This window comes from Erythrolamprus reginae, chromosome 3 (genome assembly GCF_031021105.1).
Source record: "Erythrolamprus reginae isolate rEryReg1 chromosome 3, rEryReg1.hap1, whole genome shotgun sequence".
Lineage (NCBI taxonomy): Eukaryota > Metazoa > Chordata > Lepidosauria > Squamata > Dipsadidae > Erythrolamprus > Erythrolamprus reginae.
In genome coordinates, this window is record NC_091952.1 from 91,333,794 (window position 1) to 91,356,619 (window position 22,826).

The 22,826-nt window shown below is 38.2% G+C and overlaps 1 protein-coding gene across 1 annotated transcript in view; it reads left to right on the forward strand.

Moving 5' to 3' along the window:
- ST6GALNAC5 (ST6 N-acetylgalactosaminide alpha-2,6-sialyltransferase 5) overlaps positions 1–22,826 on the forward strand; it is an 89,262-nt gene that overhangs the window by 58,573 nt on the left and 7,863 nt on the right. Inside the window, exons 3-4 of the mRNA XM_070746186.1 lie at positions 11,391–11,800; positions 20,695–20,802. Of these exons, the coding sequence (XP_070602287.1) occupies positions 11,391–11,800; positions 20,695–20,802 (518 nt within the window). The remainder of the gene's footprint in view (positions 1–11,390; positions 11,801–20,694; positions 20,803–22,826) is intronic.

The following is a 22,826-nucleotide window of genomic DNA, read 5'->3' on the forward strand; positions in this document are numbered from 1 at the left end:
CTCCGAGAAGCCCCCCGGCTGTTTAAAAGGTGACAGACGGGTGGCGGGGCTTCCCAGCGGCCTCCCGAACGCCGAACCCGGAGGTTCGGCAAAGGTTCGGGTTCGGGAGGCCACTGGGAAGCCCCGCAGCCCGGCTGTCATCTTCTAAAACAGCCGGGGGGCTTCCCAGCAGCCTCCTGAACCCGAACGCCGAACCCGGAAGTTCAGGTTTGGCGTTCGGCATTCGGGAGGCTGCTGGGAAGCCCCCCAGCTGTTTAAAAAGGTGACAGCCGGGCGGCGGCGTTTTTTTGCGGTTTTTTTTTTCCCCTGCACGGATTAATTGACTTTACATTGTTTCCTATGGGAAACAATGTTTCATCTTACGAACTTTTCGTCTTACGAACCTCCCCCGGGAACCAATTAGGTTCGTAAGACGAGGTATTACTGTATTTATGGCATAGTAAATAGGAGCTTTGAAGACAAATATTGAGATACACACACAGAGTAACTACCAGCCAGAATCCCTGGCTTTCCACAAACCTGATTGTGTCCTGAACCCTTGTGACCATCTTTCAATCGATGTCTTGATTTGTACAGCCACAGATATGACCTGCTATGTCATAGAAGTGGAAGAGAATTGAGTTTTAATGTTTGCCCACATTTCCAGCCTTATTATCTCAAAGAATATTATTTAGGTACAGTATTAAGATAAAATTACAATTTAAAACACGATTGTTGATTCCCCCCCCCCCCAGATTAACATACAGGGTAGGTCATTACAGGGCTGTATCACAAGAAAAGTAGCGACAGGGTAACTACAGGGCTGGATATCACAAAAGAAGCAGGGCCAGGTCTATGAAAGGGATGTGGCAGAATCAAGACAAAAATAAAATAATTTTAATTTGACCGTATATTTAATGAAAGCTAAAAATTAATCAATATTACTGTTTACCACATGATCTCTGCTACTGCATAAAAAATATACAGCATGATTAAAATATATAGGAACGGAAGTGATGCATTTACAACTTTTGAGGTTGAAGAAGCATAGTTACTTCATGTATGTATGTAATAGCCTTGATATCTTTTCTTCATATTGAAGCTAAAACCTTTAAACAGTGGGAGAAAAGTTGCAAATAAAGCTGTTTTATAGCTGGCACAATTCTTCTATTTCAAGCTCCATTTCTTGCTCGGCAAGATGACTTCCACCTGCTAGGTGACCTGTGGGAGATAACTTCTTTGCAAGGAGAACCCATGTTGAAAAAATGTCCATGCAGATGTTATCTTGTTCATGCTGAGTGCTTAAGGCTGTTGGAGAAAAGAATACCATAGGTCTGCACGAACTTTTAAAATGTCATCTTTATCCTAGTTACATTCTACAGTATTGCAAACAAGAAGAGGAAAGCCCATTTAGCTAACTAATTTCCTTGTTAATTGGTTTGTCAGGAGCTAGAAAGGACTTCAACAGGATAGAGACTTCAAGGCAGTGGTGGGTTGCTATCAGTTCATCCGGTTCGGGCAAAACAGTAGCAGGGGCGGTGGGAGGTTCTGCCCATCCAACTGGGCATCATCACAGATGATCGCATGAACAGAAGGTTCTGCACATGTGCAGAAGCACCGCACACATGCGGTCACAGTTCCAAAACAGTAGCAAAAGTAAGTGAAATCCACTACTGCTTCAAGGGTCTGTTTTTCTATAAGAGCTCTAGGAGGGAATTTAGGATTTATTTTTGGGGAGTAGAGAAGGGGCATTGGTCTTAACTGATACGGCTTTTCTCCTAGGGTGGAGCTAACCTCCAAGAATGGGATGACACTATCACTTCAGCCAATGAGGACTGGGTCTGTCAAATTGTATATCTTCGTCTTTCTGCCTTAATTCCCCTCTTTGATGAAGAACAATGGACAGACTTGGTGTGCAGTTCTCAAAGTCAAACAAAGCAGAAGATAATAATTTGATGTCCCAAAGTTCAGAGCAGACTAACTTTGGGCGGGATTGGAGGTCAGCTCCGCCCTATGAGAAAAGGCATATCAGGTAAGACCAATGCTCCTTCTCCATAGTGGATAAACTGTCCTCCAAGAATGGGACATACCAAAGCAATCTGTCTGTTGGGAGGGCTAAGTCGGGCTGACTTCCCCAGACTGTGGCACCATATGTTGAAGAATCCACAACCAAATCCAATGATGACAAGCAAACTGCCGAAACCGGTGAAAAAAGCCATGTTGCTAATCAATATTTCAAGCTGCAATGTTTAAACATTTGAATCCAAGCTGCTAATGGCTCTTAGAGGCTCACAGCAATGACAGGCTGCCTAAGGGGGGGGGGGGGCAAGAGCCACCCCTACGTCTCCAAAACTTACAATTCGTAATCTGTAGACTGTAATATAGTTCAAAGAAATTTAAAGTTGCTCAGGTGTTATAGCTTCCAGTCACTGGTCAATTTCTACAGGAGAAACCTAAAGCACAGCGACTGAGTGAAAACGCTCATACAGATTGCTCTTCTGAAATCTGACTGGGACCCCAAGAAACTGTCATAAATCTGCCCTCTGTAGTCACCACAGAATGACGAGGAGGCATGATCCAAAGCCCTGGTCACCTCTGAACTGGAGCCCGCAGCTCTGCCTAGTTGCTTCATGTCTACCTTGATGCCTAGATTTATAGCTGCCACTATCATACTGTGGACATTGGAAGTGTCCAATTGGGTCACTGGAGAAGTGGCTCTAAGCCCAGTGGCCATTGTAGTAAATGTAGATGACGGCAATGAAGCTGGTGGAGCCCTGAGGAGCCCCTGCGAGGCGGAGCCTCTCAAATGTCATTGTCAATTATGGTTAAATCGGGATTATCCAACGACATGGATAATGAAAAAACACACGTTCTATTCTGACTGAGGACTGAGTCAAAGAAGGAGAGTTAAGGTGGGGATTCGCTCCACCCACTATGAAGAATAGTATGCTCCTAGTGCAATGATAAAAACAAAGATCTAAATTTTCATTGAGACAGAGTTCAATAAGACCATTTTCAATACCATTGTAATACTAGCATAACAAAAATTCAATTTAATTCAATTCAATTTATTAGATTTGTATGCCTTCCCTATCCGAAGACTCAGGGCGGCTCACAACAATAATAAAAACAATATTCCAGCTAAAACAAATCTAATATTAAAAAGCACATGAAACCCTATCATATTTTAAAAAGCAAACAATATATACATACCCAAACATAAATATATATTTTAAAAAAGCCTTGGGGAAAGGTGTCTCAACTCCCCCATGCCTGGCGGTATAGATGAGTCTTGAGTAATTTACGAAAGACAAGGATTGTGGGGGCAGTTCTAATCTCCGGGGGGAGTTGATTCCAGAGGGCCGGGGCTGCCACAGAGAAGGCTCTTCCCCTGGGGCCCACCAAATGACATTGTTTGGTCAACGGGACCGAGAGAAGGCCAACTCTGTGGGACCTTATCGGTTGCTGGGATTTGTGCGGTTCCGGAGGTACTCTGGTCCAATGCCATGCAGGACTTTAACGGTCATAACCAACACTTTGAATTATTACCGGAAACTGATCAGCAGCCAATGCAGGCCAAAAAACATTGATAACTTAATTTGGAGGGAAAAATAGAAATTTGCCAAACTGATTATTGTTTAATCTCAGCTGCCTGCCCACTTTAGTCCCAATACAAGAGCAACAGTCTGGAATCTGCTGGCATAAAATACCTTATGTTGCCTTTGGCTAGAAATTTAATGAAAATGTAGGCTTTTTGGAATATCTTTTGCTTCTGCTGATCTGCTTACCTCTTTTCTCTGATCATTTATGTACGGAAACCTATTGCTTAACAACACCAAGTAGTAACTCGGAGACAAAGCAATGTTGTTTCTTGTCAACAGAAGTCTCAATAAAAAGGAATGATCTTTTTCTGCTCGGGAGTACTTTCATTGAGAATCCATTCCATATTCATGATTAAAGAGAATTATGTAGGATGGTATAGCTACAAATAAACTTGTTCCATCATCACCAACAGTCCTTCTTCGCAAAAAGGATATAAAAGACAGGAACAGTTTACTCAGAAAAGGGAAAAAATTGCTTGCTTTTGGGGAAGGAGGAGCGGGGTTAGTGATTTCATTTCATTCTGAAATTTTTACCAATCCAGTTAAAGACATCTGTCTTACAACTTAGTGTACATCCTGAAGTTGTAAGCATTCCTGTGGTTATAATTTTGCACCTGAAAATGGATCATTTCATCACCCAAATCTCTATTCATGCATTAGGAAAAATGTGCATTGCATGTTCTGTTATTTTGAGAGTTAGTTCTCATACAGGCAAAGAAAGATTATTTGATCAAAGGTGTGTGTAACTATTACATGAAAAAAGGGGCAGATTGAAGTAGGGCCTCCTACAGGAATGGCAGGAGAAAATGGCTAAAGAGGATACAACAGTGAAATCTATCTGTCTATGTCTTTCAAAGAAACACAAATGCTAGAATTATTTCATAATGATTTCAGAGGTTCTTTTTAACAATACACAATTTAATTGCAGAATCAGGAAGAACCTCATGAATAATGGTTAGTATCCAGAGTGTCGCCACCACATATTAATAATAATTGGATTCTATAAAAATGCATTCCATGAATTCAGTGGGTGCTTGAAAGCTTAAAAAAGTGTTCAAGGAAAAAAGGATGGTTGAACAGTAGACCTTATTTTTAACAGGATCATGCCAGTTGTGTTGGTGACCTTGGAAGTCAAGAATGACAGTTCCAGTCTCCCTAATTGGCATAGTGTTTGAAGTTTAAAGTGAAGGAAGAGGAGAGGCAGAACTGACAATAGGTTTTGGAAGAAAAGCATTTAGTGTGTGCTTGCAATCCTTCTCAAACGTGACATGTTTTTAATGCTGCCCAGAAATTGGATGGACGTGATCACTTTTGGGACTTTAAAAATAAAAGTTGCATCTTGTTGAATTGGGACAGAAACTAACAGATATTTCATAATCAGCACGTGTCCTTTGGTACCCAGTTCAGTCAACAGGTCAGGTGCTATATTATATGGTGTTTGAAGTTTGAAAGAAAGTGCTATATACACTGAAAATAGGTATACTATTGTTGAACAAAGAACTGAATGGGAAAGATTATTTTGGACAAAACCTATGTGCTTTTTTCAACTCACATTAAAGAAATGTTCTGGTGCCTGCTGATGCTTTTTTTGAAACAAAAAATACAGTTCATTTTGCCCTTCCAAGCTGTTTTACTTTTACTCTGTCATTGAAAATCCATCAAAATGACATGTGAAGTGTACTTTAAAAAAACGGTTAAGAACTGCCTAAGAGCTAATTTCATATAATTAAGACACTCAGCTAAAAACTGTTTGTTTCTAGTGAGTTTTAGTTCCACCTTAAGCACAGAGCCAGCAGGGAGATCTTGGGCCAGTCACTCTTTCTCAGCCCTAGGAAGGAGGAAGTGACAAGCACAATCCATGCCACAAAAACTGCAGGAACTAGTCCAGGCAATTGCAGATGTCTGCCATGAAGATGTGTGAAAAAATTGCCATGAAGATGTGTGTATAAGCGCATGCATGCACACATATACACATCCATATTTCAGTCTTAAGAATCCTATTTTACAAGGCATGAACATTTCAATACATAAGGGTAATTTTCTTGTGAGCTTAGGAAGGTTTATTTGGAAAGTACGAGAGAACCCGGATCTATGACACTATTCAAGATGTTAGGTTATTCTGTCTGGTTGGAAAATTTTACTTTTATGTCAAATGGCCTCAGTAATAATTAAGTGCCCCTATAGTGGAATTTTCATTACCTTATAATTTAAGATCACATATGGGAAGGTGTGTTTGACCTTTCAAAAGTGATACCATAAAAATGCCTAAATTCTTCATGTTAGGAAAACAAGTAAATGTTGTATCAAGACAGGGCAATGCATCTCTTACTTTCTGCTTCACAAGGCAAAACTAGGCATCATTACTAATTTATATCTTGGTACACTTACTCTTAAAAATTGTTTCATACATATATGTCTCTCCTGCGAAGTTAAATGGTATGTCATTATGCTGACTCCTGCTTTTTTCCCCCAGTTAAATCCCTAAGAGGCACATGAGATTAATATATGGAGACACGCTAACTGTGTGTCTAATGACACATAGATAATTTTCTGCCACAGGAAATCATGGCAGCTAATTTCATACAGTATTAAGAGCCGTCTGTCATACGCTGAGAATACTCAGTATTTTAACTAAACTTTTAATGCTGAATGTGCAAGAGTAAGGCTTTGCATAATAAGTGCTCCCAAACAAAAATAACTGTGGCATAAGAAATTGAAGTTGCAAAGATGCAAATCTTTATTTACAACCTGCTATTAAAGATAATTGATTAGTCTTGTAGGTTTCTGCAAACATACATAGTGGCAATACTCATTTTTTGGCTGTAGATAATGTTCTCCATTGACCGAACTATGGTTCTGCGAAATGTTTTCATCAAAATACAACAGAGACATGCTTACTTAGTCTGTGAACTGGACAGATGAGCTACAGATATTTTTTTCATAATCTCAATTTGAACCTCAAAAGAATGTCATTAAAAGTCATTCTCCATTCTATCAGACCAGAAAGTGATACGCAATTTCCCTCTACCATGGCTTCAGTTAATTTGATCTGTAAAAATAATATATTCATCAAACTTACAGTAACTAAGGTAAATGCGTGGGCACACAACTACACATTACAACAAGGATTCTTTTAAGTAAGTGTTGGTTTTACTTTGCTTTAACCTGTAAGGTGTGCTTATGTGTGTATGTATATGTAATTTTGATGAAATATATTAATATTTTTGTTAAAGATAATACTAATGTAATCAGGCAGGGGTTCCACTTACCGGCTGCTACCGGTGCGCTCTCTGGAATTGTTGTGGGCGCGCCCATCGGCACAAGATTTAACTTCAGCACATACACAGCAGTAAAATTTCGTGTAAGGACATTCAACAATTTTTGGCTATTTCTTTGCTTCCATGCATTCGTCCTCGTGTGAGATTACGCTTGCTGAGCATGTGCGGAAGCCAAATCTCGCGTGTGCACACATGGGCACACGTTGGGGGCATGGAGTTGCATGCACATCTCAATTTCTGCTACTGGAACCCCGATCCCAGCCGTACTGGCGGCAACCCATTACTAAATGTGATATCTGTTCTATGCACGGCTTTGGTATTTATCCAAGACTCCCCAAACCCAATTCTTGAAATAATATTCCCTTTTATTTATTTTTCACACAAGCTTAAATATATGAATATTTAGCAAGGTAAATGCAAGCAGCAAGAATAATTACAATTTTCTATCGTTTTGAGGACTCAATCTTTCTGGGAAGCATTCCAACATTCCATACTCGGCCAGCTCTAAGATTACAAGGGTCAATTAGCTCACCAAACTTCATAACAAATACAGCCAGGCAGTTTGTAGCTCATTTGGAAAGGCACAACTCAGGTTTTTTACTCTTTTGTTCAGGAACGCCACAAAATCTCTGCTATTCTTTGATCAACATTGTCAGATGACACGTTCACTTCCTACTGTAACCTGGAAGTGCCCTCATAATAACCCATAGATCTACTAATGTGGATTAATTATTATACTTTTTACCTTGGATCTCTTCTCTTCTTTTGGCTATCCTTCTATATCTTGGGTCAATCCATTCATCTCTTGATACATCTTTATCACTATCTGACAGGGACTAACTTCCCAATGTAACATCAGCCCTCTCTGGCACTCCCACATCACTATCTGCCTCACTCTCGGCTTCCCTTTCCTCTGACAGCCTTCCTAACCCAGGATAATCTGAGGGACTTGGCTCATCATCCTCAGAATCAGGCATGCCCTCACTCACGGCAATATCTATAAAATAATTTTTACATCAAAGAATACTTTTCAAAAAATGTAAATAATATAGAAAACTAAATGACACAAAATGCTCTAAAATTTTGTTTCACACGTGACTGGATATTGTCAGCCATTCAAAACAGACGAAACCTGGAAATGTAAGACATGCAAACTAATAATAGTTTTGTTATAAGGTTACTAATGTGTTTCTCTTTTTTATGTTTGAGGGAACTAGAATGTCTGAGATGTTTTTTTCAAATTTTGCTTCTGCCCATTGTTTTGATGACATCTCTTCCTATTCTACTTCAAATTTACTCCTTCTGTCCATTTACAGCTATTAAATAAGTGTTACATAACTTCTTTTCACTTAAATGCTTAAAGTAAGCATTTATTCTTGTGTGGGTCAGATCACACTCGGAATATTGCATTCAGATCTAGGCACTGCATTTTAGGCCACCAACAAGATTGTATGTTATACATCCAAATGAGAACAACCAAGGAGCCTGGCCTGGAAGAGGAAAAAAAATGCAAAAACTGCTTAGAGCAATTGGATGTTATAGCTGGAGAAAAACAGATTTGTCTTAAATATCTGAAAAGCTGTCATGTAGAAAGAAGACAGGACAGAATTCTTTGGGGCTCTAAATGATGGAACAAGGAACAATTGATTTCAGCTACAAAGAAAATAGGTATTTGTTGAACATAGAAAACATTTTTTTAAAAGTCCCTTGCAATGAAAGCTCAACAATGGAGTAAACTATACCAGGAGGTGGTGGACTCTTTGATGATCATCTGTGAGAGGCTATAACAATGAACTCTACTCTAGATAGAGGCTTGGCTTACACAAGTTCCTTTCAATCCTTATTGTATGTTCCATTATTCTATAAATACTTCCAGTTTCCATGGCCTTTGTCACTAAAACAAAGTGGAGTTAAGCCCAGAACACAATAGAAGCACATTCCAGTTTCTGCTATAAAGCCTGACATCATAGTTGACTAAGCTATTACAGTTTTATTGATATCTCTTACTGTAAAGCACATGGACTTCATAACTCAAATGTTTTAATGTTTTTTACATTTCTTATGTCTATACTGCTGTCACTAATTGGGATGGAAGATATATTAAACAGAGCATTCTGAGAATTAAGAAAATATTCCATGTTTTTATTTTCCATCCATAAACATGTATAAATGTTCACATATGTATAAACATTTGAAAATCCCTCTCTCTCTCTCTCTCTCTCTCTCTCTCTCTCTCTCTCTCTCTCTCTCTCTCTCTCTCTCTCAGTATTTATCTCTCAATCTGTATCTCTTCTATCTCCCTACCTACTATCTCAAATGCAATTATACACACAAAAACTACTCAGTCAATTCTGATACAGTACTAAATGCTGAGCACATATTGAGAAAGAACTCTTCTTAAATTCTTAGCATGTTTCTTTCGTATACACTTTTTGTCTGTTGGATCTTGGAGTTTTTTAAAAAAGATATCCGAATTGATTCTGGTTAATCTAGGTCTACATGACAGCTCCGCTGAGAGTAAAGGAAGCTAAATCATTGAGGGCAACACATTGGTTCCTTTAAAAAGTTTCTGAAAGATGAAGATGTTTTTGTCATTGATCTTTTTTTAATGCAATGCTTCCTTTTCATTCAACTGTTCATGTATCTAAGCCATAAATCTCCAATGTTTTGGGGCTCTTGAGCTTTTAATACTGAAAAAAGTTTATAAATCTGATAACAACTATTGCCCTAATATTAGTAGAAAACTATTCAGGGAATTGTTTTGGTTGAAGACAGAAGCATACAAACCAACAAGTAAAAGTAGTGTCGCAAAATTACTAGTGTTAGTTGTAAGTGATCAGTCAATATATTATCACAACAAGTTATCACTCTTTTATAAGACAAATTACTCAAAATATCATCTTTTGTTTCAACAAAATACCCATTGCAAAGCAAAGAAAACAAAATTTCCAAATCATATCTAAGCAATTTTTTCTGAAATATTCTACAACTTATATTTGCAACACAGGGAATCCTTGAGACAACTTATATTTGCAACACAGGGAATCCTTGACTTACGACCACAATTCAGCCAAAATTTATGTTGCTAAATGAGACATTTGTTAAGTGGGTTTTGCCCCATTTTATGACCTTTCTTGTCACAGTTGTGAATCACTGCAATTGTTGAGTTAGTAACATAGTTGTTAAGTGAATCTGGCTTCCCCATTGACTTTGTTTGTCAGAAGGTCACAAAAGGGAATCACGTGACTCTGGGACACTGCTAACGTCATAAATATGAGTCAGTTGCCAAGCACCTGAATTTTTATCCCATGATCATGGGGATGCTGCAACAGTTTTAAGTGTGAAAAAGTCATTAAGTTACTTTTTCAGTGCCATTGTAACTTTGAACAGTCACTGAATGAATTCATTGTAAGTTGAAGACTATTTGTATAAGGCATTTCAGAAAAATAGGAATGTAAATTGCTAATCCAAAGACCTCACCCTTCATTTTGTATATTGCCAAATGAAATCAACAAAATCTCCCTAAGGAGTTAATGCAGTTTCCAAATGTTTCCCTTCTTCTGAATCATCATCATCCCTAATCATTTTCTAATTTTATGGACATCCAATCAGAGTATACATTTTTAAAACATATGCAATCATACTTTTATATGATGAAATCCACTAACTCTATTCTCACTGTATCATGCCTCTAAGCTTAGTCATTCAGCCACCCAGTTTGTCTCCTTTCTTTGACTCCTTACCATTCCTTCTCTTTTTTCCATTCCTGTGATAGCCTATCTGACAGCTTTATTCCAAGCAGTTTCCTCTTCCTGCCTCTCTTCTCCTTCTTTTGTGCCGGGAATGTGAGTGTGGCTAAGAAACAGATCTTTGACTGTCCTGCAAATCTTCTGAAATTATGTATTTTCTTTCCCTCCCCGATTTAACTTGAACTGGTTCTCCAGAGAAAAGAAAGTGAAATGGAATAGAATAAATTCATTGAGAAAGGAGATAACGGCACTCAACAGATTATTTTTGCAGATACCAAGTTTTACTTAAAAGCAAAAATAAGCAGCCTGGCTGAAATTCAACGTCTGTCACAGGGGTTAAGTGATTTTATAAGTAGAGAATGTGGATCAGATTGCCATATCTCACAGTTTTAAAGACTTTTGAAATTTATTGCAGCCAATTTGGCTGAATGGTTAAGGCAACAAACTAGAAACTCACATGGGCTGTGAGTTCAAATCCCTCCTTAGTCATGGGAGCCAGAAACTGTTCTCTCATAGTTCCCTAGTTTAAAGAAAAATATGTATTTGCAAACTGGCAATAATTTGCCAGGCTTTATAGATTTCTGAGATATCGTGGATAGATGAAGGGAACTAACTTTTCATAATGAAATTGGAAGCTTATCTATCACTTGGGTTTAGTTTGTTCTTTTTCTACCATTATCTTGGCAGTATCCCCCCCCACCCCACCCCCGCAATTTTGGAGGATTTGGGTATGTGTTGAGATATATATTTGGATGTTAATTGAGACATCTATTTCTCTGCAGCCTTTGAAAATGCATTGCACCAGTTGTGCTCTAGTTACAAGCTCTGGACACCTTTTGCGAAGCCATCAAGGGAAGAAGATCGATCAGACAGAGTGCGTAATACGAATGAATGATGCACCTACACGGGGATTTGGAAAAGATGTTGGAAACAAAACAACCTTGCGAGTTATAGCTCATTCCAGCATCCAGAGGATTTTGCGAAATCGCAATGAACTATTAAATATGAGTCACGGAACTGTATTTATCTTCTGGGGCCCAAGTATGTACATGAGAAGAGATGGAAAAGGATTAATTTATAATAATTTGCAACTGATGAATCAAATACTACCTCAGTTAAAAGTATATATGATATCTCGACACAAAATGCTTCATTTTGATGACCTCTTCAAACAGGAAACTGGGAAAGACAGGTATGGAAACAATTCTACAACAATATATAATGAAAGTATTCCTGTAATTGGTAGAATAATTATTTGAAGCATTAGGACAGGGGTAGGGAACGTTGGCTCTTCTATGACTTGTGGACTTCAACTCCCAAGATTCCTGAGCCAATCATTCTAGTTCAGAGAATTGTAGACTTCAACTCCCAGGATTCCTGAGCCAATCATTCTAGTTCAGAGAATTCTGGGAGTTGAGCCAATCATTCTAGTTCAGAGAATTGTGGACTTCAACTCCCAGGATTCCTGAGCCAATCATTCTAGTTCAGAGAATTCTGGGAGTTGAGCCAATCATTCTAGTTCAGAGAATTCTGGGAGTTGAGCCAATCATTCTAGTTCAGAGAATTGTGGACTTCAACTCCCAGGATTCCTGAGCCAATCATTCTAGTTCAGAGAATTCTGGGAGTTGAAGTCCACAAGTCATAGAAGAGCCAACGTTCCCTACCCCTGCATTAGGAGGAGAGCCCTATTTGGACTGTGGTGGCCTAAAAATAAAAATCAGAAATCTGATAGCACATTTCCCGACTAAAACATTAAAATTTTCTTTTCTTGGAATTGATGTGTAGTTTGATTGGTTCCTTTTTAAAAAAATATAACTTTAAATTAAAGATTTAAATTAAAATAGTAAAGACTAATTAAATTAAAAAGAGTAGAAAGAAAATTGAAGGTGCAAAGAAAAATCAAATAGAAAGATAAGAATATAGTAGAGAAAAAGCAAAAAAGATAAAGAATAACTTCCAATCTTCATCATAAGACTAAACAATTTTAGTAACTGTTCACTCTCCTAATTTACACTCAATGAACTTTCACCCTATTTCCCATCTATTATCTATAGACAAATATCCATAAAGCATCATCATTTCAGTCCTGGTATCATCAGAAAGTCCTCCAGTAAGATTTACCAGAAATAAAAACTTTGATCAAATAAGCCAACTCTTTATTACTTCATTTTATGTCTGGCAGTCTTAATCTTCCACCAGTAACTAGTCAAATTTGACACTAATTATGTGAGCATGCCAGTCATTTGATTGGCAGAAACTAGTGAATAATACTTAATTTTGGTTTATTAGGCCATATAGTCCAACTACATTTTCTTCCCTAATATTCCCAGATTTGACATTCCAGTTTCCAAACTACATCTGTTTGCATGTTCAAATTGAAGCTCATTATAAATCTTGTCAATCTCACTTCTTCTGCGTTGGTGGTTTTGAGCATAAATTTGGACGATCGTCATAATTATACTATGTCCACAATGCCTAACAGATAATATTCCATCATTGATGCACTTAGCTAAATACTATTCTTGATGTAATCTTCCTAATTATGCTTTCTTTTCATGTCTTGAATATGATTGATCTTTTGAATGAAAATGTCCAATTCCAGCCCAATTTTTGTCCATCTTTAATTCACTAATGCCTAAGATATCAACAACTAGTCAATTTATCTTTCACTGTATTGTGCTTTTCTATATTTGCGCTTCTTATTTTTCATGTTCCTATCATAATTCTGTTTGCAGCTTTGAGTTTTCATTTCCTTCATGACAGCAGCAACTAGATATCCTAAATCCTTTAATCTAGTCAAATCATATACGACATTAATATTTGGAAAGCCCCTCAATTCATCTGCGGTAGCTCTTGTTGACTGCTATCCAAACTGAGGGGCCCATTATTTGTCACTATATTATTAATCATTTTATACATATTTTTTGTTCATGTGGCTTTTTTTGTAAAACACTCAAATGAGTATGAGAAGATGCCTTTGGCATTATCACTAAAGTGATCCTCCATATCCAGTAGTTTCCTGTGTTGCTGTTGCCCAGTGTGAATGCCTGCCTGTATTAGCTGGGCAACTGGGATGACCTTCACATCTTTGGTGACCCTGCTGAGAATATATATTCTTGGCGCTTCTCTCAGGATCAGCCCCATGTCACAGTGAAGCAACACAGCAGAACTGGGGGAGGATATAAGCTGCAACATATTAAAGTGTATTAGCTATGAGCTTAAGTGACAACTTGTAATGTTCAACTTCTATGATCCTTCTTAAAAGCTAAATGCACTGGGCAGAAGGCCCACACTTGTATACAGGTTGGGCTTTGTTTCTAACTTTAAGTGGTAAGTTGTTAAGATACATCAACATACATTAAACAGTTTCAAACAATCTTAGAAAATCTCAATAAATACAATGATTTTGTAACACATTACAATTGATAATTGATAAAGTACTTATCACCTGTCTCTCATGTACCTTGCATCAGCACAACCAACCTGTCTTCCTCACTTTCCCCCATTTTAAATCCTACATCATTCTAATGATTATGCATCTGATGGAGTGAGCTGCAGATCAGCAAACCTTAAGTCTTTTAATAAAACGCATTATCTGGAAAAGGTGCTACCATACATCTCCTGATTTTATAGAATGTGCAGAATCTTCCTACTTACTAACCTATAATATTTCTGTGTATCAAATAACAATTTTTGCAATATAGCACAATGGTGCAATCAACGTCTTTGCTTTTAAATACCTAAATAAATATACAGTGAATATGATTGATAGATAGAATTCTGGAATAGCAGAGTGTGAAGGTGGATGGTGAATTTAAATTGTATTTTAGATAATATACCTGAATTAAAACAATTCACTACTTTTGAAAAGTAGAATTAGTAGGTTTTTCTTTATTGACTCAATGCTTTCATTTGGAGAATTATAATATCTACTTATTGCATTCTTGGAACATTTTAGCAATAAAGCTTTCCTTTTCATATATTAGATACCTCTGAAGTACTCATATACTTCCAACTGGAAAAAAAAAGTGAAATTATTATGACACTTACCTCCATTTATGAGCCCATTTATGGCTTACAAACAGATCTCCGGGTCAATTTGTTTAATCTGTATGGCCGCAAACAACATTAGAAATGAATTTCTTCTCTACAACAAATAATGGATTTATTTTTATTACTTATGTACTCATTAATTTTTTCTTTTGTGCAATGAAAAGATGAGGACAGGATACGTATCACATACACATTTATATATAAATTAAAAACTCGTTTTAGAGAACAATAAATCCAATACAATGTTTGCTTTTTTATTTCAGTGTACTATTATCCTCACTAGAAGTATTTTGCATCCTATCCTGTTACATTCTTTTAAAAAGTCTTTCATGTAAAGCCTTCTCATGTTTTTAAAATGCAAAGATTTAAAAAAAAAATCCTCAAAGCCTCTCAGTGGCTAAAATCTTCATTAGGCACTCAGTAATGAACCATACAATACTTAAGTTGGTCTCTTGATTATGCCATGTTTTATTACATCTTGGAAACAAATTGCTCGGTAACAAATGTATTTCTGTCTCTTCTTCCTCCTACACTCAGATTTTGGTGCAGAGATCATGTATTAATACTTGATCATTTGTATTTAAACCAGACCTCTCTTACAAAAAAGGAGAACTGTTCCTTAAGGCCACTTATTAACCAGGCTTATGGAATGATTGTCTCAAAGGGGCCATGAGCCTAGCCTTTCAGACCAAGAACAGTCAAGCGTGAACAAAAACTGCACTGACCTTTTTATATACTCTGTCTTCTAATTAGCAGATATAAAGCCATCAATTCCCTTTCCAGCCTACCTTCCTTTATTAAAATAGATGTTTAGCGATATGCTTTCTTCTGTCAGTTATCCACAGAATGTGTCAGATTGAACAGCAAATTGCTGAAGCTATATGAAAAAACTGAAGTAATCTAGCTTTGTCTTAGATGTTAGACCATGGGTCCTCAAATTATGGTCTGAAGGTCATAGGCGGCCTGCCAAACCCATTAATGTGGCCCGCACAGGCTATCCCACCCACATTGCCCTGCTTACCTTTTGGCTGAGCACAGCACTTATCTTTAAGAGCCACGTGGGCTGGAACTGAAAGGTAAGGCCAACAATTTTGGCCTGCAGAGACGTTCTGAAGGTGGGGAAGGTGAAAAACGGGGTGCACAGGCATCCCAGGAAGCCAAAAACAGGCAAAAATGACCTGGTTTTGGTCAAAAAGGGGGCCATTTTGACTGATTTTGACCTGCAGAAGGCGGAGAAGGTGAAAAACGGGGACACAGGCAGCCTGTTTTTACCTCCCCCAACTCCAGAATATATGTATAGAGAGAAAGAGAGCAATAGACAGGGAGAGAGAGGGAGAGAAAGAAGGAAGGAAGAAAGAAAGAAAGAGAAAGAAAGAAAAAGAAAGAAAGAAAGAAAGAAGAAAGAAAGAAAGAAAGAGAAAAAGATACGGTTTGCTGCAAAACTGAGTTTTCTGAAATGGTCCACTAGACTCCTAAACAACTGAAAAAATGATCTAGTAAAAAGAAAAGTCAACTTTAAAAAGCAATATGCAAACAAAAGCAAATAAAACACCCCCAGTAGCAAAACAAATTAAAGTTTGATTTGTGTGCATTGTTTAATGGACTATTAAATTGGCCATGCCCACCTAATCACATGAGCTAGCCATGCCCACCTAGCTGGTCCAGGGCCCCCAACAGTCTGAGGGACCGTGAATTGGCCCCTGTTTAAAACGTTTAAGGACCCTTGTGTTAGACAAACAGACAAGGCATCCCATAAATATGTAATGTATATTCTCTGTTTACCAAATATTTCTGACAGACACAGATATGCTAATGTCTGTGTTGATACAATCTTATCCCAAATATGTAAAAAAGGATGATAACTAGCGTGGAACAACCCAAAGGTTAGGTATGAACTACAGTATCAAAATACAAAGTGTATCACTCGATAATAAAATGAAATACACATTCTTGATTACTGAAGAGATCCAGGGAAGTACTTACATAATGTGAAAAACATAAGTACTTTATAAGCATTCTGTTTTCTGGGTAAGCCTTCGGGTGTATATTTAAGCTTTTTTTACTGTAATGTGTGATGACAGCACTATTTTACTTTGCCTGTTGGCTTTAAAATTGATACCTAGAGAATTGCATGTCAGCTTCAGGAAAATGAGCTACAGTTAACTGGATCTCGGCTATGGAAAAAATTATCTGAAAACAACAACAAAAGAATAATCAGTGGAATTCTGGACTCTTAGATCATACATGAGATGACATATTATTATTTATTTATTAAACAAGTATCAATCATTTGTCAAAATGAACTCTGGGTGGTAAATAGAATAAAAGCACAGTAAAATAAAGAATATTTAAAACAATAGATAATGCAGATGCCTCAAAGAAAGTCGTATTTATCCACTAATCATCCCATTCAAGTTCCAGCAACATTCTGGCCACAGAGCCTATGGGAAAAGCTAGGTTTTCTTCTCAAGTGGGAATAACTTCAGAAAGACCATGCATTTCTGGGCATAATACGAGCAGCCTATTTAGGCCAGCGTTTCTTAACCTGGCTGGGGATTTCTGGGAGTTGAAGTCCACACATCTTAAAGGTACCAAGATTGGAAAACCCTACTTTCGACTGTAATAAAAAGAGCTCACGGTAGGCCAGCAGACTTTAAAAAGTTAGGGGTTCAGAACCTTGATTGAGGTAGGTGCTCGCGAGAAGACACACAAATGGAAGCATTCCTAGACATTGATCACAATACATTGTACAGACATCACAATACATTGGTTGCCAGACAGATAAAGCTATGAAAATAAAGGATTTATAGATTATGTTATTTTTTATGAAACCTAATTTCTTTGACGTGTGATCCAGGAGAGGAAGAGGAGAAAAGAAACAAATATCTGAATTGCTTTTAGTAGGCTGGTTTGAAAGAAAGAGGGCTCGGATTAATAGAAGAGAAAAGAGGCTTTGGGCACCTATACCTACACTTGTTCTCACCTCCAAACATATTCAAAATAACAGAGATGGAAGGGACCTTGAAGGTCTTCTAGTCCAACCCCTTGCTAAACCAGAAATCCCTATACCATATTCTTTCCATTTCCCCCTTTTTTATATAGAAATGGACAAATTAACAATAATAGAAGAATTATCCTGGGTTACATCTCGAGGAGTCATTGTTTTTGGGTAGGCCAACTGCAATAATCAGGGGGTTTTATGTTGCTTTTTCCCTAGTTTTTGCTACAACTAACTGCCTTAAAACTGCGGGGGGGGAGGGAGATCTGTATATTTAGTGATTGGTTCTAGATTGGTTCCTCTTCAATATAAATAAATCAATAAATCGAAGGTGGCAAATCTATAGGGCGGAGGCAACACCAAAGAAGGCTGTCTTCCTAGATCCTGTTAGACAATTCTTTAACTGATAGGGTCTGTAAAACACCCTTCCTGCATGACCCAATACAACAGATAGATGTAATTGGAACAAAACGGTCCTTCAAGTAACTTCAGCTTAGGTCATGAAGTGCTTTAGGGTCATGAGCAACACCTTGAATTGAGCACATCAACACCAATGAAGCTCATACAATAGAGGTATTACATATGCAGGTTTAGGGATGCCAAAGACTTCCTGAGCCATTGAATTCTGTATTGTAGCTCCCAGATAGTCTTCAGTTAGCCCTACGTAGAGTGTATTATAGTAGTACACATGGAAGATACAGTAAAACCCCGACTTACGAGACTAATTGGTTCCGGAAGGAGGCTCGTAAGTCAGAACGCTCGTATGACGAAACATTGTTTCCCATAGGAAACAATGTAAAGTCAATTAATCCGTGCAACAACAAAAAAAACCGCGGAAGTTAGCGTTCAGAGACAGCTGCGAAGCGGCGCGCGTGTTTTAAAACGTCAGAGCCGGCCTGGGGGGGTCGGGGGCTTCCCCCCGAGCCCCCTAGGCTGGCTCTGACATTTTAAAACACGCGCGCCACTTCGCAGCTGTCTTCTGAAGCCGGAACGCTAACTTCCGCGTTCGGTTTCAGAAGACAGCTGCGAAGCGGCGCGCGTTTTAAAACGTCAGAGCCGGCCTGGGGGGGTTGGGGGCTTCCCCCCGAGCCCCCTAGGCCGGCTCTGACGTTTTAAAACACGCGCGCCACTTCGCAGCTGTCTTCTGAAGCCGGAACGCTAACTTCCGCGTTCGGTTTCAGAAGACAGCTGCGAAGTGGCGCGCGTGTTTTAAAAGGTTGCAGCCGGCCTGGGGGGATTGCCAGCACCCCCCCCCAGCACCCCAGGCCGGCTGCAACCTTTTAAAACACGCGGGATACGAGCGCCAAGGAGCTGTCTCCTGAAGCCGAGACAGCTCCTTGGCGCTCGTATCCCGAATGTGAGCTCGGGAGGCGAACAAAAATGTCGCTCCCCTCCCAGCTCTTATCTCAAGTAGCTCGTAAGTAGAGCTGCTCGTATGTCGAGGTTCCACTGTAGTTTTCAGGCCCAAGTTCAACTTTCAGTAGGAATTAAGCCCGCAGCTTTTCAAGCAAAATTCAAAGATAAGTCAACTAAAATGTATCTGAATTTGACACACGAGTTTAAACACATTCTGATGTCTTTCTAACTCTGACATGTATAAATATTAATTATTTATCTCAGCCTGTGAATCCATCTAAGAAAGAAAAAAAATTAGCTTATGTTTCTCTCCTTGAGAGATCAACATATCCCATCACAATTTACCCAAGGTCTAGAAGCTTGACAATTGTTTTTGAGGTAAAATCTTAAGTATGTTTCTTTATTGCAAAAATATTAAGAATTTGTTTCTGGAAAAAAAAGAATGTAAAGTTATCCTTTCCAAATGGAAGAGCAGAGAGAAAACAAATTCTGCAGAATACCCAATATTCCCACTTTGTCTATTTCTGTTTGCTAGCTCCATCCAACCCTAAGGATTTCTCTATGTATATCAGTATATTCTCACATAGTTTTGTACAATATGTTGTACAGTAGTACCTCTAGATACAAGTTTAATTCGTTCCAGAAGGGAGCTTGTATTACGAACAACTCGTATCTGGAACAAATGGCTTTAGACTTTGTTTTTCCCCTCCGAGATAACCAGAAGCAAGGATTCTTGCGCCACCTAGTGGATGCTCGGCTCATATCCCGAATTTGAGCTCGGGTCTCGAAAAGAAATTTCTCTCCCCTCGTGGCTCGTATCTTGGAATACTCGCATGTGGAGCAGCTCGTATCTAGAGGTACTACTGTATTCTTAAAAAACAAAAGGCTAGGACAAAAATACCATTGATAGTCTATAAAGATGCCTCATTTTTTTAACCTAACCAACCCGCTATCTGAATGTGCAATCTTTTTTCTTTCATCGTTCCTTTCACAAAAGCACACGCACAACATATTTCCTCTTTTGTTTTGTAGAAGGGAAAAAGCAAAATATTATGAAGAAAAATATAACAACATGGCTAGAGATGGGGGGAAGAGTAGCTGAAGTAGGAAGGAAAAGAAAGAGAAAGGAGAAATAAACTTGATGGAAATGCTTCAAGGCTCTTGGAGGGCTATTCATTGCAGTTATTTATTTACCTTAGATGGAACTGCTACTCACCATACTTCTGTAAAAATGTTCCAAATCATGTGAAATTTTGTTGCATTGTTGTACAGTATGTGTATTCAACCTGAATATGCCATGCACTGACATAAAGTGTGTATTCACTTGCTAATTCTTCCATTAACCAGATAGAGTTTTCTTTCTTTCCCATTTAATTAGTAGGACTAATGCAAACCCACAGTTTATACTCAAATCTTATTCAGGTAACTGCCCACCTACATAATACCACTAATAGCTGCAATGTTAGAATGAAAAATGCAATTACTAAATACATTTGTTCACAACTAGAAGGATATAGTTAAACCTATTACATGGTGTAGAAGTACTTTGAATGTTGACTGCCCATGTGTACAACTTTTCTATGAATTTTAATAGGTAACTTAAAAAAAAAATCCTTCGAACATGAAGTTATCTCAAGTATTATTTGTCACCCGGGGAACTTAATTGTTTCTGTTTTCAGGAAGATATCCAACACTTGGCTAAGCACTGGATGGTTTACAATGAGTATTGCATTAGAGCTGTGTGACAAAATAGACGTCTATGGAATGGTGCCACCAGATTTCTGCAGGTAACCAATTCACCTGAATTTTTAATTAGGTTGCAAAATTCAGCACTATGGATTATATATTTACACATACATGTCTTTATACTACTCAAAACTCAGACGTAGGATTTTCCTGGAACTACTAATTAGCATGTGGTGTGATTGAGTTTTGAAAACAACAAACAGAATTTAATTACATTTAATATTTTATTTGTACTGTGAGGAGTTACTCATCTTGCTAATTTCCCTTAGTCTTTAAAATATTTATTAGGTAAACGTAATGGTATAGAATACATGAAATTAATTTCTGGAGAAAAACCATTTGAAAATCAAAATTATATGGGCATACATACAAACACATGCCGTTAATGGCTTGTTGCATTTATTATCTACGATCTGTGTATATGTGTGTTTGGTTTATGACCACATCACTTAACTATGGAAATTCCAGCTCCATTTGCCATCATAACTTGATGTGCATCCTAAATGTTCACAACCTTTCTTAAGCACAACTATTTTGGCTCAGAAATATTATTGGCCCTAAAGACATGAGATACCAGTGTAGATGGTCTCATTATTTTGAAGTTGAACAAGGATGTGTTCATTTGGGCTAATAAGAGCTGTGTTGATGATAGCATATTTATAGGTATATTGTCCTGTGTTCTGCTGGCGTGTTTCAACGGCCCATAATTACAGGGTAATTAGTCCAGGAAGACACACACCACACGATAAAAGGAAAACCCAAAAGTTTTTATAAACAGAAAAACAGAAACAGCTCCCTTTTTAAATGTCAAAGGGATTTTCTGGTACACACAAGGCACAGGTTAAATGCAATCCAATTGCTCACCCAATAACTGGGAAATTGAGTCCAATTCTAAAGTCCATAGAGTCCAGACACAACCTTGAACAGCACAGAAACACTATCTTGATGAAACAATGAATCAGATAAACTGCCACAAGGCTAAACCAGCACGCTGTTCTTTTTATCTGTAGCACTAATTGCAGCAGCCCCACCCAACCACAAGTGGCCTCATTTTCTCTTGTAATAATCCTTCAGTTGTTGTCTCCTATGCATCACTCTATGCTTGCGTGGATGTGTCATTAATCTTTGTTCAGAAACCAAGGATGATACAGATGATTGATCTCCTCCTGGGCTGTCTGCCATATTCCCCTCTTCCCTGTCACTCATGCTTCCTTGGTCAGAGGAGGCTTTGTCGGCAGATTATATCGGGAGCAAAACAGGCCTGGGGGCATGTGGATGTTCCCCCCACATCCACCTGCACATTCCTTGGGGCAGGAGTTGGGCAGGAGCTAACCACAACAGTCCTGAATGTTGTTTCTGTGTAGTTGTTGAAAGGGGAATAGCTGCACATTTTTACTCAAAAAATGAATAATCTAGGTATAAAGGAGAAATGTTTGTAATAGTACTTGCTTTTCTTCCTTCAAATATCTACTTCAAAGGAAAATTCATGATATGATCTTGATGCTGTATGTTTTCTACCATGGAAAAACTAACTGTTATTAATGGGGAAAAGGAAGCCACGATGCAATATCACAATGTACTTTATAACATATGTTATCAGGAGTAATGTATGGGCAAAAAAGCATGAAGCTGTGACATTTTTTCTTGTAATATTTAGAAGATGTCATGGCATGTAGGTTTGATTTGTTAATTATGCCAAAAGCTACTAGGGCTGTAATTCATCCATCTAAGGCAGGGATGTCCAACCTTGGCAATTTTAAGACCTATGGATTTCAACTCCCATAATTCCTCAGTGCCTAAGGTCTTAAAGTTGCCAAGTCTGGATACCCCTGATCTAAAGATTTCCCAGTTGAGAACATCTGCCTTCATATTTATAGGTATGTAATAGCATTATAGCTAGTTACATGAAGCTTGCAACATTAATGTGTTTCTTAGGCATTATAAAATCTGGAAGAAATGCTCCAGGAAAACTGTATACCTCTTGCCAGAGATGCTTAAATGATAGCTGCAGAATTAAAGGGATTGTGCTTTTAACTGTGGATGTTTTAGTATCTGTGTTACTGCC